Consider the following 17,746-nt stretch of genomic DNA (forward strand, 5'->3'; position numbering starts at 1 on the left):
TTTCAACTACACTATCACCTCGAAAGGCCGGGCCAGGCGGTCCTTGGGGTCCCTGGGAAGCTGGCATTGCGTGTGCTCTGCAGGTGTGGTTGGTGAGGGTGGGGTCGCAGAGCCCTGCGGCTGCTGGCCGGCCGGGCCGCTGCCCCGCCTGACTCCTCGCTCCCGCCCCGCAGTGACGACGAGCGGTACCGCTACTACAGCCGCGAGCGCAGCTACGACTTCGAGCGCGACTACCGCCGCAGCCGGGACCGCAGCCGCGAGCGCGAGGACCGGCACCGGGAGCGCCGGCACCGCGACAAGGAGGAGAGCAGCAAGCATAAGTCCTCCAGACGGTGAGAGCGGCTGGGCTGCTGCTGGGGGGACACAGAATCACAGAGGGTGACACTCTAGCCCCAATCCTGCATTGGAAGGGACCTTAAAGATCCAACCCCCTTCCATGGGCAGGGACACGCCCTACTGGATCGGGTTGCTAAAGGCCCTGTCCAAACTGGCTTTGAACACTTCCAGGGTTGCAGCCTCCACATCTCTGGACAACTTGTTCCAGTGCGTCACCACCCTGATGAGGAAGAATTTCCTCTTAATGTCTAATCTAAATCCAGCTTCTTCCACTTTGAAGCCATCACCTCTCATCCTGTCATTCCATGCCTTTGTAAAAAGTCCCTCTGCAGCTCTCCTGTATCCCCTTTCAAATCCTGGAAGGCTGCTCTAAGGTCTCCCTGGAGCCTTCTCTTCTCCAGGCTGAACAAACCTAGCTCTCACAGCAGAGGGCTTCCAGCCCTGCTGTCATTGCTGTGGCCTCCTCTCACTCTGCTCCAACAGCTCCATGTCTCTGCTGTGCTCAGGACTCCAGAGCTGGCCCCAACACTGCAGGTGGGGTCTCAGCAGAGAGCAGAGGAGCAGGATCCCCTCCCTCCAGCTGCTGCCCATGCTGCTAGGGATCAGCCCAGGACTGGGATGGCTCTGGGTCGTGAGTGCACAGTGCCAGCTCATGTCCAGCTCTTCACCTGCTAGCACCCCCAAACTGGTTGTTCTGGCTGCTGCTGTCCTGAGCTGTGACAGGCAGGAAGAAAAAGTGCTCTGGGGCAGATACTTGGGCAGGAGGCAGAACAGGGAGAGGAGCCCTTGGTGTGGGTAAGGTCTCAATTAGGTAGCATGCAGGGTGGCAGATCCCTGCCACGGGCACAGGACACTCATGCTTCTGGTTGAGTTTTGTGTTTTGAGAAGAGCTTCCTTCAACCTGTAATCTGAAATTTCTGGATCAGAGCTCTGTGTCCAGTGCTTGTGGTAGTGAGGTTGATGATGATCTGGGCAGACCTGAAACACTTGGAGCAGAGCAGGATGTCCTAAAAATCAAAGCTTTTCTGGAGAAAATGGATTTGCTGCAGATGATCTTCCTATGAGAGCATTCCTCTTGTCACTGCTCTGAGGCAAGGCTCAGCTGCTGTCTCAGTTCACATCCTGGTAATGGCTTGAGCAGACTTGCTCCCTGGGTTTTGGTGCCTCAACTTCCTTCTTTCAGATGAAACCCCTGCCAGCTCTGTTGGTAATTTCCCTTCATTTTGAAACTGTTATCAGAAAAACTCCTACGCAGTGGCTGGAGGCAAAAGGCTGCCCTTGTCCCTAAGGGGATGAATAAGTTTTGAAGAAAGGATGGATTGCTGATGGGTTGGGAACAAAGGGATGGGAAGAAAGGCTTCAAAACTGAAACCAAACCAAATGGAAGCTGAGCTGATACCAGACTAAGAAAGCAATAGCTTTAAGAGTTATTTCTCAGCTTCTTCTGCTCAGAATTGAAACCCAGTGTTGGAAACCTGACTGCTTAAACAGGATGGAATCTACTAAAGCAACATCAGAGCCTGCCTGAGGGCTTGATTTCTAGAGCTAGGCTACATCATGAGGTAGTAGTGAGGTGACTTATCCCCTGTGCCTCAAACCACACATAGGTGCTCTGTGCCTTGCTGAGAGTGGTGAGGTGGAGAGTGTTCGTTAGCCAGAACAAAGGGACGAACACTTTGTGTTGAAGGCCACTTGGAGCAGGGGCTCTCTGAGGCACTGTGAGAGCTGAGCCTGTTGAAGGCATCTGCAGGAAGATGAAAGGGTTTCCTTGTAGGTTCCAGTTTACACAGCTTGAACAGTCTGAAGGAAATCACTGATGCTGCTTTCAATATAAGAGGACAGTCACTTTGCTCAAGCATAAGCCACCACTATGGTGCTGTCCACCAGGTGGCTGGAGATGTGCTGAGGAGCAGGAGGCAACAGCCTGGTTGGTTTTTGTTCCCCCTCAACAACTGTGAAACCATTTAATAAACAATTCAGAAAATGACTCAACTGCTGGGCTTCAGTGGCTCAGCCAGTTAGGGCTGTCTCTGCTAAACTGGCATCCAGATGTGGCAAGAATTTGTCTGTATACCTGACTGTCCCCACTGGTGGAGCTGTGTGTCTGTCCTGTGTGCCCAGACATCTTCCTGTGATCACCTGATCTGTTAGAATCCTGCTACTTCCACACCACAGACAGCTATAGAGACCTCACCTGGTTTTTCAGCCTTAGGAGAAAGAACTGCATGCTTGAGGACCAAGGACCAGAGTGGGCCCAACCAGAGCTCCCATCTTCCATCCCTGGGGATGTGGGGCTGCTGGGCAGGCTGTGTGTCCATGCTGCAGCAGGCTGTGGGCAGTAGCAGGGCTCAGAGGTGTGCACCACCTCATCAGAGCTGCTACTGGCTGGGATCTCTCCCACATCACAGAAATCCCATGTAAACATCCACAGCTCACCAGCTGCACCTGGAAAACAGCTCTGAGTGAGGAGGTAGAGTTTTAAAGCACAAAGCCAGTCAAGTGATAGGTTGGTTGCAGAAGTAGAAACAGAATCTGCCTCATCAATCCCTTTCTTGCCTCTAGTCCAGGGGTTTCCTGAGGTCTTAAGAGGACTGAAGGTTTCAAACACCTCCTGGATTTAGTGTTTCACACTGAAGCTCAAGATGTGTCAAATTTGTTAGAGCTTCCTTGGGAGTGGGAAGGACAGATCTGGGCCACTCACTCCAAGGACACTGAGGTGCTGGAGCAGGTCCAGAGAAGGGCAACACAGCTGGTGAAGGCTCTGGAGAACAGGTCTGGTGAGGAGCAGCTGAGGGAACTGGGTTGGTTCAGCCTGGAAAAAGGAGGCTGAGAGGAGACCTCCTTGCTGTGTGCAAGTCCCTGAAAGGAGTTTGTGGCTAGGTGGGAGTTGGTCTTTTGTCCTTGGGAACAAGTGACAGGACAAGAGGAAATGGCCTCAAGTTGCCACAGGGGAGGTTTAGGCTGGACATTAGAAGAAGCTTCTTCACTGAAAGGATTTCTCAACCCTTGGAACAGAATGCCTCAGGTGGTGGTTGAATTCAGATTGCTGGAGGGGTTTAAAAGCCACAGAGATGTGTTGCTGAGGGACATGGTTTAGGACCACACTTGGCAGAGCTAGAGAATAGCTGGACTCAATGATCTTAAAGGTTTTTCCACCTGAAAAGCTGTGATTGCTCATAAAACCCACCCTGCAGTCTTCCTGACAGCATCTCACTCTCTACCTGCTGAGGCCGTGTGCTGAGGCAGTGCATGGTGCAGAGCCACCCTCTCCCATGGTTTGCAGGCCCTGCCCTGGGTTCATCCCTGTGGGACACCAGATCATCACAGACAAACAGCCCAGCCTTTCCCTGCGTTCCTGATGTCCTCTGCACTTCTGCTCTGCCTGCTGCTTGTTGCAGATCAAACTGCCCTGTTCCCTCCACGTGCAGCGTTGGTGTGTTCAGGTCTGTCCCATGATGAGGCAGGCTGTGGTGGAACATGGTGGAACTTATCTCCCCTTCCTTCCCCACCACAGCAAGCAGCACGAGAGCGAGGAGGGGGAGAGTCACCGGCGCCACAAGCACAAAAAGAACAAGCGCAGCAAGGAGGAGAAGGAGGCCAGCGAGGACGGTGCCCAGGAAGGAGAGGAGCAGGATGCCAAGGAGTAACCATCACCTGCAGCCCTCAGCAGGAACTCGCTCCGTCGGAACCAGCGTGGCAGTGGTGATGGTTTGGTTTGAGGCTTTGATTTTGACTTTTTTTTATTATTATTATTATTGTTATTTTTTGGTATTATTATTTTTCTTTCCAAGGGGAGAGAGAGGCTGACTCTGGGTGAGCAGCAGTGCACCTCGCAGTGGGTGGAGAGCGGAGGCTTGCAGGTGCGCTTCGACTTTTGTTGGGTTTTCTTTTTGATACAAGACAAACTGCAGCAGTCCTGAGATCCCAAGCACTGAGCTACTCCTAAGCATCCCTGGGGAGAACTTTGCTGTGTCAGATCCTATGGTTTCTGATGGAAGATGGCTTCAGCTGAAACTAACACGTTTAGGTCACAGTTTTTATTATGGGCTTTTTTTTTCATCATCATCATCATTCCTCTTTGAAAAACAGGACAGTAAGTGCAACTCAAGATTTATTGTCCAAAGAAAGGTGTGATTTAGGATCCTGAGAGCCAGCTTAGAGCCTGGCTTCTAGTAGTGGAAAAAGTCTCATCCCCAAATAAATTTCTTTAGAGCACAAAACCACCTCCTGATTTCTCCATGGCCAGATGGGCAGCACAGGAGGAGGACGAACTGCTTCCAGTGGTGGGACACAAGCTCCTGCCTTGCTCTGATGGCTTTGAGAAGCTATCATGTGTTTACACAGGGTGTGCAAAGACTCCAAACCTGGCTGCTTTTTGTGTGCTTTGTTTTGTTTTTTAACTCAAAAGAGTTCTGTCATATGTTGCAAAGTGGGAAACCCACTGAAGACCCAGAGCATGAATTTCTCTGTGATGAGATCTGACTAACTTGGTTTTGTTTTTACTAAGAGCTGAGCTGAAGAACCCAGTGCAGTAGAAAAGGTGAAGTCCCACCTGGCAGCTTGCCCTCCTGGGCTTGGCTTCTTTCTGGTTTTGGTTCTCACCCACACTCCTGTGCCACACATTCCTTCCCCCCTAGAGCTCCAAATAAATCCAGTTGAATTCCAAAGTTCTTTTGGACTTAGTATTGGGTGGGGAGGGAGTAAACAGAGAGACTTTGGGGTGGGAAGAACAGGGGATATAATTTTGAGGGGTTTGGATCTATGTAGGGCTTAGATACTGCACCTCCCTTTGTGTCAGCCCACAACTGTATCATTTTTTAAGTATCTTCCATTGCTTTTGACTTCTAACTTAAAACTGTCTGAAATCTTTGCCCTAAAATACTCTGGTTCTGAAGTGTTCTGCAGTTTGTGTATTGTGCTCTCAAGTCTGTGTCCTGTGAAGCTTGAGAGACTCCAACCTATGAAGCACCACAGTAACAGTTCCTATGCAGTGACATTTGGTGAGTGATTTAACTGCCAAACCTGCAGGGGGGATTTCTTTGGATTTTGGGGGTTAACACAGTCCTTTTCGTGTGCTTTGGGATCATGGGAGATAGGAGTGCGGTGGGGAGGCGTGAACAGGACCAGAGTAAACGGAAACCAGAGTAGGTGGCGCCTAGGATGAAGCTTCCAAGTGTTCCTCCCTCTGCAGCTGGGTCAGAGCTGTGCTGGAGCACTAGGATCAGCAGTAGGGCATCTCATGCCCAGAGAGGCAGCAGCTAATTGAGAGAAGGGCTGTGGCAATCCCAGGGCCTGGCCCTGAGGAGGTGGAATGAGGAGAGGTTGGGCATGCTTCTCCTGGAGGCAGGATGGTGGGGTCCAGCTCTGCTTGTCCCACATCTTGCAGGAACTGGGGCTGAGCTTGGTTTTAGCCAGTTGTGGTGGGGGCAGAGGAGATACCACAACAAAACTGGTTAAGAAGGATCCAAGACGTGCCTGCAGGGACGCAATTCAACTATGGAATGGTTGTGGTTGGAGACCTTAAAGCTCATCAAGTCCAACTGTTGACCCAGCACTGAGAGAGAGGGTTTGTGGGATTTATGTTTGTTCAGATGGCCCAGCTCCCAGCTCAGGAGAAGCAGTCCTGCTGTTATTTTCTGCTTTACAAGTCCCACCTCCTGTTGAGGTGACTGATTCTGGGGCTGTCAGCTGATAGAGACTGGAAAGAATGGTTGAAAAAAACACCCACCTCTAATCCATGTTTTTCAGGAATATCACAATAATTTATAAAGGCATTAAAACATTCAACATCTATTAACAAGCTGATCATGGAAACAACACTTAAATTAGGAGGACATTCTGGTGAAGTTGAAGGCACCTTGAAAGGAGATGGAGGAACAGGGAAAGCCAAACTAGCTCCTGCAGCACCCTCTTCACCCCAGCTGCATGGCTTTTTCCTGCAGGGGGAATTGGGTACTTTTCAGGGGGATTCACCTCCTCCAGCTACAGAAACATTTACTAGGCACAGCTTCTGCACATTGATTTGGAAAGAAAGGTGGGGGGAAAAATACCACTTCAGGTTCCTCTGTTTGTGGCAGAGGCTGAGTGCCTATTTTACCAGGGTAGGAACAAGAGGGGGGAAAAAAGGCCCCAAAACCCAGCTGGCCCCAGTGGTGTTTATCACCCAGAGAGGCCAGGGGAGCTGTGGTGAGGATGGGAGCTGGAGCTATTTTGGTGTCATTAGCTCTGATAAGAGACTCTGCCATGCACTGCCTGGAGCTAAGAGCCAGAGGAACTGAAGTCAGGCTGGAGGTAAACTAAGGAACCATTATGCTCTGCAGCAACAGCTAATTAGGAAGCAGCCAGCCCTCAGAGCAGCTTTGCTGAAGGCAGTGCTGGGCTCTCACCTGCAGCCAGCTCAGGGCAGGCATTAACATTACCAGGTAGCACCTTTGCAGGGAGAGCTCCCATGGGTCTCACAGCCTGAGCTGAGCATTTACAGCAGGAACAGCCCAGGAGTGAAGCTCTCTGCAGGCAGCCTGGCTGGAGACACAGCTGTCACTTCTGCTGCTCATTGACAGCCTCCTGAAAATAGAGGGAGCTGCTTCACGGGGAATTTGCAGGCAGGAAGTTCAGAAGGGTTCACAGATCCAACCACCCTGCCTTGGCTTAAGTTCTTTGGTTCTACAGTGGGTTTGAACTGGGGCCAGACTGGTGGTGCTGTCCCTCTGGAGGTGGTTTGTTTCCTAAGGCCCTCTGAGCTGCTCCAGCCAGCTCCCTCCAGCTGCAGAGGGACACAAACAGAACTGCAGGAATTTATCTCCCATGCCTGACAGGGCAGGTGCTGTGTCAGGTACATCATCCTGCTCCACCCCTCCCCCCCCCCCTTCCCTGCCTTATCTCTGCCTCTCATCACTGGGAAACTGATAAGAGTGTCCTGGGACAGAGGTTGCTTTTAACAAGCCTCTTTATCTCCCTTCTGTGGGAAAAGCTGCTCAGTTTATCAAGTCATAAACCCAGGGAAACATCTGAGGAAGGGGTTGAAAAACCAACCTTATCTCTGGCTGCTGGGATGAATGCACCCAACTCCTTAACCAAACTTGTGGTAGTTGGCTGGAGGCTCCACAGGAGGTACAGCCCTGAGCCTTCAGCAGGCCAAAACCATCTCTGGTTCCAAACTCTGAAATCCCACCAAGGAGCAGTGACTCAGTGGGCCTATGAGCCTGGCACACTGACCATGCCATTAACACCTGAACAGCAGGTGGCTTTTCCACCACCCATTTATCAAGGCACAAAGCTGGGGGTACAGGGAGTCCCAGAGATGTCTTCCCAACACATGGAACTGGACTGCAAGCCAACCACTTTATCACAAAAAGTCAAAAGCCTAAGTGAGTCTTCTCTGAGCTCTCCCTACACAGCAGCTGGCTGCTGGTGGTGATCTCTAGAGCAAGGACACCTCTCAAGGTTGTCCCTCAAGGCTGAGACCTTTCACCACCAGCAGATCTTTGGTAAGCAACTGACATTTGTCTTAGGGTAACTTTGATTTGTGTCTTGGTAACTTGGAGTCATCTCTGAAGTGATGTTATTTTGTGCAGTAAGAAAAAGACAGCCTTGCCCTTATGTGTGGCTGAAGTCACAGGGGGACATATCTCAGGGAAACCACTTTTGCTGATGCCTTTGACAGTGATTCTTCAAGCAGTAAATCACCCAGTTGCAGCAAATCAACCTGAGCAGGATCCCCCGTGGGGATTCACCACACACTGGTGTATCAGGCGGGGTCCTAACCCATGATTCCTGACAGCTACCTGGTGATGGGACCTTCATACAGGTCAACAGTTCCACTGTGCTGACCAAGCCGCTCTGCAGCTGTCAGCTATGAGTTACAGTTGGGGTTTATAAACACATTCATTAGGTTTCAATAACCTAAAAATAGCAAGTCTGGGGGCTTAGAGGAGCCATTTCATTGGGTCCTCAGCCTTAAGAGTTTTATTAGTGGCTTTAGAAAGTTCAAAATCACTTGATGGTCAAGAATGGTGGATGAGGAGCAGAACTGCACTAAACCAGGAGGGGAAATGGGACCTTCATGCCTCTTTTAACCTGTTCAAAACACCAAATCTAAAGCAGAGCTCTAAATTAGAGGCAGGGGCCTTGGGCTGTTTGTAGAGAAACACTGGGAAGAGCTTTCTCTGCAACACCAACCCTCAAGAGCTTTCATGAGCCCAGGAAGCTACAGCACTGTTCAATTAACTGTTACTGGGAGGCCAAGGACCAGATGTGTGGAGAGCCCAGCACAGCAAGGAAACCTTTGCTGCAGAAAGGCAGCTCAGAGTCTTCCATGGCAATACACTGTGTGGGGCAGAGTTCAGCGTCCCCTCTATCTGTCAGGTGTTCAGCTCTGTGTGGTGGCCAGCTGCTGGCTGATACCTGAAACTGGGCTGTTGGGTTGAGCTTTCAGACCAGGCTGCCCGGCCAGGACACCACCGTCAGCGTGACTTTGTTCCTTTGCTCCTTCAGCATCGGGATGAGTTCAGAGTTGCTCATTCCTATTGCTGGCACTCCATTTACTGCCACAATTTCATCTCCACACCTAAGCAGGAGACAGGAAAAATGCTTGTCAGTACTTAATTCTTGTTAGCATCCTAGGACCCCTAATACCATCTAGCCCACCCTGAGCCAAGATCATCAACTCCTTGTTAAAGGACCTTTTTCACTTCTGAGTCAAAAGCAGCAAGGGAAGGACACTGCTGGTACTTGAGTGAGGACAGTGAAGGGCACTGGCAGCATGACCAGCTGGCCAGTCAGCAAAGGGAAAAGTCACGGGAAACCCTGTGCTGATAAACACATCCCCAAGGTCACTCCTACAGCTGCTGGAGCAAGGTGAAGCATGCGGCAGTGCAACACAGCAGGCTTTAGAGTCCTGCTTGATCTGCCCACTCCTGTGACACACCAAGTTCTTCCCACCTTCCCTGTGCCTCATGGTGGCCTAGCAACAAGAACCCAGCTGTGCCTAGTCATCACACCAGGGTTCTGACCCAGCTCTGGTCTTTCTCACTGGTTTCAGTGCAGCCAAGCCCAGCTCCCTGCAATCAACCTACATTCCCTGCAAGCCAGCAGCCTCACTCTGGGTTTTCACAGCTCAGCAGCCTGCTGTATACTTGTGGAGAAGCCAACTCTGTTGGTTCTGAGAGATGACACTTCACAAGAGTTCTGTGGGGTCCTCCAGCTCCACCATCCACTCACCTTACTGTCATTACCAACAAGCAGGTCAGCAAAGCTCCATTTCAGTTTCCAGCATAGGAGGGCTTTTGTTGCTCCTCCTAATCCAGGAGATATATTTTGTTTCTAACTCTGGAACCTCCAGAACTCACCTCAACCATCTCCTTTCTACTTATATCCAATTGCCCATTAAAGCTTTCTTTACAGCCTTTTAAAAGTCTAACTGGTAATTCACCTGATTTGTGGATTTATAGAGAAACCAAACCCCTCATTACCACAGGACTTGGTCTGTTCCAGTTTTGGTAACTGCACAGGTGAGTGGCTAAGAGTTGGAAGTTGTTAACTTTTAGCTCAGCTCATGAGCAGGGTGAAAAGCAGCCCTCAGCAGACTGACACAAGTCCTGACAGTGCTGCTGGTACAAACACCAGCCCCCTGGGGTGGCTCACACTTACTTCAGCTTCCTGTCCCGGAAGGCAGGAGTCCCAGGCACGATGGTTTTGATGAAGAATGGTTGGTTTCCTTTGCTCTCCTCAAAGCCTCCCACGATGCTGAAGCCCCAGCTTTCCAGGTTCCCTTTACTGAGGACAATATCTTGACAGCAGTGCAGGTAGCTGTGGAAAGGCACAGTCAGAAGCAGAGAGAGCTGAGGAGTGTCTCAAGGAAAACTCCCACCAGGCACTGATGCTTGCTTTTTTTTTTTTAAGCTTCATCTTTTATTTTCTGGTTTTAAGGATTTGAGACAACCCTTTTGCAGGGCATGTTAGAGGGGCAGTTTTCACAGCTGGAGATGCCTGTCCTTTAGAAATCTTCCCAGGGCTTCTTTGAGAGTGAACAGAAAAATGCCACTCTAAAGGGATTTGAGACAGAGACAGAGAACGGTGGGAGTTGGACAGAACCTCTTGGAGCTCATCCAGTCCAACCCCCTGGACAAAGCAGGGTCACCCACAGCAGCTTGCCCAGAATCAGTGTTCAAGTGGGTTTGGAATCTCTCCAAGGAGACTCCACAACCTCTCTGGGCAGCCTGCTCCACATATCCCTGTAAGATTCATTAATATCCTCATGAATTCTACGGAATGAACATGCACAGTGCTTGTGACAAACCCAAACTCATCACAGGCAGCAGCTCCACCCCTGCAATTAAGGGGAATTGAGCTGGTTTTATTCCTTCTGTAGCACACACTCAGTACAATATAGGCATTCACTAGCATAGTGTTGGGTTGAGGGTTGGACTCGATGATCTTAGAGATATTTTCTTAACAATTCTATGAAGTAGCCCTGATGGAAAGCAAACACAGGAGAAGAAAGGTTGCTGTGCCTCCTAACTACCACATCAGAATGTGAAAGGTCCTTCCTGCAGGCTCCACACCCAGGATTGCTGTGTACAGCTGAGATACTGGACTCCTTGCAGACATCACAGGGCAGCTGGTGAACGATGCCCACTAAGGTGTGTCTCCTCAGCACACCTGAGGTATGCTGCAAGCACTACAGCTGCCTTGGAGAATGTGATGTTGAAGTGCCAGCAGCACTTGCTCCTTGAGTTTGTCCAGAGAGACACAAAGCCTTGGGAGGCAGCTCAGAAGGTGTGGCAGGAGCTCACGGCGGCAGCTCCCGTTCTCTGGCTCGCAGTCAGGTTACATTCTGGCACCGAGGAGCTGCTGAAGCTACCCTGTGTGAAACTGCTGCTGATCACCCCGCTGAGGTATTCCAGCAGCTAAACTTTTCCTAATAAACGTTTTCGCCTCAAGGGCTCTGCTTGAGCAGTTTGCAGATGAGTCTCAGATTTCAAAGGCCTTCTCAGTTAGCTTCTCACTAGGAGAAAGAGCCAATTATCCACTTGCAAACTGTAATTTACTTTTGTTTGAGTTCTTCACACACAAATGCTGCAAGACCCAGCTCTACCTTCCCGATGCCTCAGTGGTTTTCTCCTGCTGGTGCCACACAAGTGTGAAAAAGACAGCTGTGAGAAACGTGCAGGGCATCTGCTGCAAACACAGCCCAGAGAGCAGAGGGGTCACCACAGACTATAAATAGAAACATTTCCCCAGAAACTGGAAAGGGCTCTTTGCTAGAATCAGTTTTTCTGTAAGAAAGAAGGATTTTTAGGAAGAAGAATGTGAATTTGCTGTAAGATAGAATTACTGTAGGGGATTAAAAAGAAAAAAAAAAGGAGTTTCTTCTGACTGGAATCAGGTGGCAGAACAAGAGGAAATGGCCTGAGGTTGTGCCAGGGGAGGTTTAGGTTGGATATTAGGAACAATTCCTTTCCTGCAAGAGTGGTCAAGCATTGGAACAGGCTGCCCAGAGAGGTGGTGGAGTCACCATCCCTGGAGGTGTTCCAGAAATGTGTGGACATGGCACCTGGGGACATGGTTTAGTGGTAGCACTCGATGATATTAGAGGCCTTTACCAACTGAAACAATCCTGTGATTCTATGGTTCCAATTTTAGGCTTTACAGAAAGTAAAAGGCTAAGTTGTGTTCTGAGGAACACCCTGCTGAGGCTGCAGTTCTGCAATCTGGTGGAGCACCTAAGACTCATTGCAGGGACAGCTCAGACTTAATGGAGTCTAGCTTTGGATAAATCTCAAGTAAAAAGGCAGGAGGAAAACTACTTTTCCACCCCCTGAGAATGATCCATCAGCCACATAGTGCAGGGTTAATGTTTTCAGGAGTCAAAGGTGGCATTCCTGGTGTCCTCAAGACTCAGTGCAGTGAACTGGGACGCCCCCTCCAAACTGGGATTTTATACTCTCTGGTACTTATTTAACATAATACTGGGAAGAAATGATTAAAGCTCCTGTGTTCTGTTCTATCCATAGAATCACAGAATTGCTTAGGCTGGAAGAGACCTTTAAGGTCATCAAGTCCAACCATGAACCCAGCAATGCCAGGTCACCACTAAACCATGGCCCTCAGCACCATGGCTTTTTAATCCCTCCAGGGATGGGGACTCCATCACTGCCCTGGGCAGCCTGAGCCAGGCCTTGAACCCTTCTGGGAAAGAAATTATTCCTCATGTCCACCCTAAACCTCCCCTAGGGCAACTTGAGGCCATTTCCTCTTGTCCTGTTGCTTGTTCCTTGGGAGAAGAGACCAAGCCCTGTCTATCTCCAACCTTCTTTCAAGGAATTGCAGAGTCTTCCCTCAGTCTCCCTTCTCCATGCTGAACAACCCCAGTTCCCTCAGATGTTCCTCACCAGACTTCTTCTCCAGCCTTTTCACCAGCTGTGTTGTCCTTCTCTGGACACACTCTAGCATCTCAATGTCCTTCTTGAAGTGAAGGGCCCAAAACTGACCCCAGTATTTGAGGTGGGGCCTCACCAATGCCCAATACAGGGGGGATGATAATCCCTGCCCCAGTGCTGCTGGCCACTCTATTGCTGATCCAAGCCAGGATGCTGGTGGCCTTCTTGGCCCCCCAGGCACACTCTGGCTCATCCTCAGCCAGCTGTGGACCAGCACCCCCAGGTCCTTTCCTCGTGGGCAGTTTCCAGCCACTCTGCCCCAAGCCTGAAGCATTCACAGGGTGGTTGTGACCCAAGTGCAGGACTCACCCCTTGGCTTTGTTGAGGATTTCCTCTAAGGGAGAATCCTTATATCTGCTGGATTGGAGCATTAATTGGGGGGAAAAAAGAAAGAAGAAGACAAAAAAGCTGAACAAACAAACCCAAACCAAAATCACTGCCAGCAATTTCTAGGGAGTTTTGGTGTATTTCAAGGGCGTGTGGCACACACAGGGTCTGAGTGGCCATTCCTCTGTAGCACTTCTGGCTTAGAGCCCAGTTTGTGTGTGTCAGGAGCTCTCTGCAACATGCACCAAAAAACAGTGAGGGAGGACAACTGGGATCCACACTTCAACTGCAGAGTCCTGAGCTGCACTAAGTGCCAGTGCAAAGGTGCCCTGAACATTTCCAGGTGACAGACTAGGGTGCCATCCAGGTTATAGATTATTCTCAAGCAATAATCAAACATGATCTGATTGTGGCAGCAAATAAGATTGCTTAGCTGAAAGGCAGATTCTTGGTGGCTTTAGGGCCATTCTGAGGATGACCAAGTAGTTGCTGCCAGGTCTTAGAGTGAGCAGATGGGAAAATGAGCGAGGAAGCACAAAAATTACAGACATTTTTAGTACTGGAAACAAGGAGGAAGGTTTTGTCAGATCCAGAAATGAAATAACCTTGGCTTGGTGCCTCCTAACAACCCTCACCCCCTCAGAAGAGCTACAGATAAATTCAGATGCCTGAGTTTAGGCTGGAGAAGGACTGAAAAGCAGGAAGGGCATCTAAAGTCACTGTTCCTTGCTTCAGGAGTCAGGAACAGTCAAATGAAGAGAAGCCAACATGAATACCATACCATCATCAAAAGGCTTTCAAGGCATGTATTAAATGGCAGGTAACATCAGTGCACTCCTGCAGTGAAGGCAAGTGGCCACTCCAGACCTTGTAGCAGAAAGAGGGGGAAGCTGCAACCCATCCCCAAAAATTGTTAAAGGAAGAAGAGAGAGAGCAGAGCCAGGTTTTGCCTTGCTCCACTGCAGGAGTACCCACAAACACCAGCCAGCATCTGAGGGTTTGTGCTGAAATCTGAGCTACCCAGGTGCAGCTCAGGGCCAGTTCCCACCAGAGTGCAGAGGACAGGCAGGCTGATTCCCTGGGAGAGCAGAGCAAGCTGGTAGGATGGTGCTGAGAACTACAGCTGCTCCAGACACAAAAGCTCCCTTCCCTGGGCTGTTTTGTTTAGCATTTACAGGCTGCTAAGCAACACCAGGGCAATGTGACAGAGGCTTTGTTAGTATTCCTTCTTTCAGGTGCCTCAGGAAACAAGGCTGTAAATAATCCAGGCTTCCCACAGAAGGCTTTGGTTTTACTGCTCCACGTGCATGATGCTCCTCCAGTCAGCTGGAATGGCAACAGCCTCTACCTTTAAAAGCTGGATGTATTTTGATGGAAGTGAGCAAACCAGAGGTTAACCTCTCCTGGAAAGAGGCAAATTCCAGCTTGCAAAGCCCAAACCTCACATTCCAGAATTCAAAGTCTCAGTTTCTGGTTTAGTTCTCTTAGATAAAAAGGTTGTCAGGAACTTCTGAAATACTGTCCATCAGTACTGGGGAAAGAAGTGGGGGAACCATGGGTCACACCATAAAAAGCAGGGCAAGTTCCTTACGTATTCAAGACACTGTCATCTCGTGGACAAATTCACTGCTTCAGAGCTAAGTGAGAATACCAGTAAAGCTTCCAAGTCACCCCACAAAGCCATTAGTGACTGCTGTTCGAGTCTGTGCTCTGTGCCTGAGCAGATCTCTGCAGTCACCAAACAAACATACCTGGGCAATCCAAGCCATGTGATCCAGAGGGGAGACCAGCCAAATCCCTGCTCCTTGATGTCTGAAGATGGCTCTGGCGAGTTCAGAGAAAGGATTTCCAAGGCTTTCAGTACAACTGAGTGGGAAGCTGCATTAGATTTCAGTGCTGCAACAGCTTCATAGTAGTTCAGATGAGTCAAATCAATGCCATTGATGCTCAAAAGTACATCTCCTGTTGATGAAATAAGACAGGACTATTACAGACCAACTTCCACTGAAAAGAGCCCCAGCTCCTGAAGGATGAAGAGTGTGAGAGGCTGCTCACCTCGCTTGATCCGGCCGTCCCTGAAGAGGCAGCCAATGGGCTGCACGCTCGTTACATATATAGGGAGCTTGTTTCTGTTATCCCTTCCACCTCCAATGGTTATTCCTAAAGATTCCTTTGGTTCCTTTTTTATTGCAACAGTCTTCTCGTGACTGATGTATCCCTGAGGTAAATCCTACAAAAGAACAACAGAGAGAAAATGTAGCTTCATTAAAGTAATTAGCATGAGGGGCCCAGAGCTGGAAGGTAATGACACATCTTCTATCTTTAGTCCAGAGCACTTCAGCCACGTTGCCTGAGGGCATAAGCAATTGTATATGGATTATAAAGTACATCGTCAAATACATAAAAGACTGAGGGGGGATCTCCTCAATGCTGACCAATACTTAAAGGCTGGGTGTCAAGAGGATGGGACCAGTCTGCTTTCAGTGGTGCCCAGTGACAGGTCAAGGGGTAACAGACACAAACTTGAACACAAGAAGTTCCATCTAAATCTGAGGAGAAACTTCTTTAATTTAAGAGTGACAGAACCCTGCAACAGGCTCCCCAGAAAGCTGGTGGAGTCTCCATCTCTAGAGACATTCCAAACCTGCCTGGATGTGTTCCTGGGGGTGAACCTGCCTTGGCAGGGGACCTGGACTCAGTCTTCAGAGGTTCCTTCTAGCCCCTAGCATTCTGTTACTCCAAAGTGACACCAGACAACCGAGGCACTGCTATCCTCATGATCTGTAGAGATGTTGGAGAAATAACACGGTGAATCCAGGAACCACACTCCAGCCTTTTCTGACAGCTTCTTACTCAACTCCAGAGACATTTAAATCCAGGCCTAAGCAGTTGTGGCAAGTTTTCTCCCTCAAGTGGAAGTTCCAAGCATAAAGCAAATCTCTCTTGATGGTTCTCCTCTTACTCAGTGTCTCTTACACTATACCAAGGGATGATAGACACAACGCTGAGGTCACAGGAGCACCACAGTGTAATTTGTGTAGTTTCTACTTCTCTAAAGCCCTCTAGCTCCATATCAAAAGTGTAACTTAGTGTCATCATGCAACACCCTGAATGCCTTGTGCTTGATGGAAGTTAAGAAGCAAGCCTTAGGCATCTTATGGATGCTGAATTTCCCATTACTCTTTCCAGACAGGAAAGGATTAAGCACTGCTTCTTACATCAACATTAGAGACACTTGAAGTTTTCATAGAATGATAGAGCTGCTGAAGTTGGAAAAGACCTTTGAGATCATCAAGTCCAACTGCTTACCTAGAGCTCATAGTCCTACTGCTGCTGCTAAACTATTGCCACTAAACCACCATCCCTCAGCACCACATCCACATATCTTTTAAATACCTGTAGGGATGGTGATGCCATCACCTCCCTGTGCAGCCTGTCCCAAGGCCTGAGAGCCCTTTCTGCGTAGAAATTTTTCCTACTATCCAACCTGAACCTCCCATAGCACAATTTGAGGCCATTAACTCTTGTCTTGTCACTTGCTGGATGAGAAGAGACCCACCCCCACCTGGCTCCACTCTCCTTTGAGGTAGTTGCAGAGGACAATGAGGTTTCCCCTCAGCCTCCTCACATTCTGGCACATTTTCCCCTGCAAACTGTTTCCCATGTGACAAGTGTACAGATCTCCAGTACCAAGAGCTACAAACCTGCTGCTTCTTAGTAGCTGGAGAAGAAATAGAGCTATTGATCAGTCTCATCAGATAAATCACCATCAGAGAACAAACTAAATGAATCTGCTGGAGCCAGAGTAAGCAGAGCTTTTGCTGTTAGTTACAGAACTCACCTTCTGGTAGTGAGATTTTCTTCTGTAGTGGTTCTGGTCCACTCGTCTGCGATGGTGCACTGGGCTTCCTCCATTGCTGCTGCTGCTGCTGCTACTGCTGCTGTTGTTGGAGGTGCTGCTATCTTCTACTGGGTCTGACAGCTGCATGCCTGGCTGCCTCAAGATGACAAAGTTCACTCTGGATTCAGTGGTCTGCCAGGAGAAGCACAGTAAGTGTCAATCAAGTAAGACAGGAAATACTAGAACAGGTACCTCCATCTAGTTGGAGATGTCTCTGCTCACTCCCAGAGGGTTGGACAAGATGACCTTTGAGGGTCCCTTCCAACCTGATGCATTCTGTGTTAAGAAGTTTGGGATGGCATTTTCTTGGGGAGAGAGAAGGGCTGGGTTAGTTTCTATAGGGCCTGAATCAGGGCTATACAACATGAGGCAATGGATCTGTGGAGAGCCACAGAACCGTACAGTGAAGAGAAAAAGGAAATTAGCAAGTGTTACAAGGAGCTGGAGGAGAGGCCGGCTTCACTCATGCCTCCCTCCCCCACAGACACCAAACAAGAGAAAGTGCAGAGGGATGATTAATTCCTCCACTTCAGTACAAATAACCAAACCAACATACTGTGTTGTGACACAAAGGGAACAGAGCTAGAAGGCTGGCTGGTCCAGTTGCTGGACCATGATAGGAGTGCAGGATGCTTTTTCTTCCATTGTAAAGAACCTTGTTAAAGCCCTTCCCCTCCCAGCTCATCTACCATATCTATTGTTCAACATCTCCCACCCACTTTTTTACTCCCCAGAGTACCTG

The 17,746-nt window shown here is 49.4% G+C and overlaps 2 protein-coding genes across 2 annotated transcripts in view; one reads left to right on the forward strand and one right to left on the reverse strand.

The window, feature by feature from the left end:
- The window catches only part of LOC137447945 (pre-mRNA 3'-end-processing factor FIP1-like), a 29,903-nt gene extending 24,900 nt beyond the window's left edge, over nt 1-5,003 (forward strand). Inside the window, exons 15-16 of the mRNA XM_068151963.1 lie at nt 174-332; nt 3,851-5,003. Of these exons, the coding sequence (XP_068008064.1) occupies nt 174-332; nt 3,851-3,983 (292 nt within the window). The 3' untranslated portion in view covers nt 3,984-5,003. The remainder of the gene's footprint in view (nt 1-173; nt 333-3,850) is intronic.
- A 94-nt stretch (nt 5,004-5,097) lies between these two features.
- The window catches only part of LOC137447944 (ligand of Numb protein X 2-like), a 36,892-nt gene continuing 24,243 nt past the window's right edge, over nt 5,098-17,746 (reverse strand). The window contains exons 6-10 of the mRNA XM_068151961.1: nt 16,945-17,136; nt 15,159-15,333; nt 14,855-15,065; nt 9,985-10,143; nt 5,098-8,902 (exon numbers count right to left, since the gene is read on the reverse strand). Of these exons, the coding sequence (XP_068008062.1) occupies nt 8,767-8,902; nt 9,985-10,143; nt 14,855-15,065; nt 15,159-15,333; nt 16,945-17,136 (873 nt within the window). The 3' untranslated portion in view covers nt 5,098-8,766. The remainder of the gene's footprint in view (nt 8,903-9,984; nt 10,144-14,854; nt 15,066-15,158; nt 15,334-16,944; nt 17,137-17,746) is intronic.

Source organism: Melanerpes formicivorus, unplaced genomic scaffold (assembly GCF_026170545.1).
Source record: "Melanerpes formicivorus ecotype bairdi unplaced genomic scaffold, bMelFor1.0.p_v2 SCAF_22, whole genome shotgun sequence".
Lineage (NCBI taxonomy): Eukaryota > Metazoa > Chordata > Aves > Piciformes > Picidae > Melanerpes > Melanerpes formicivorus.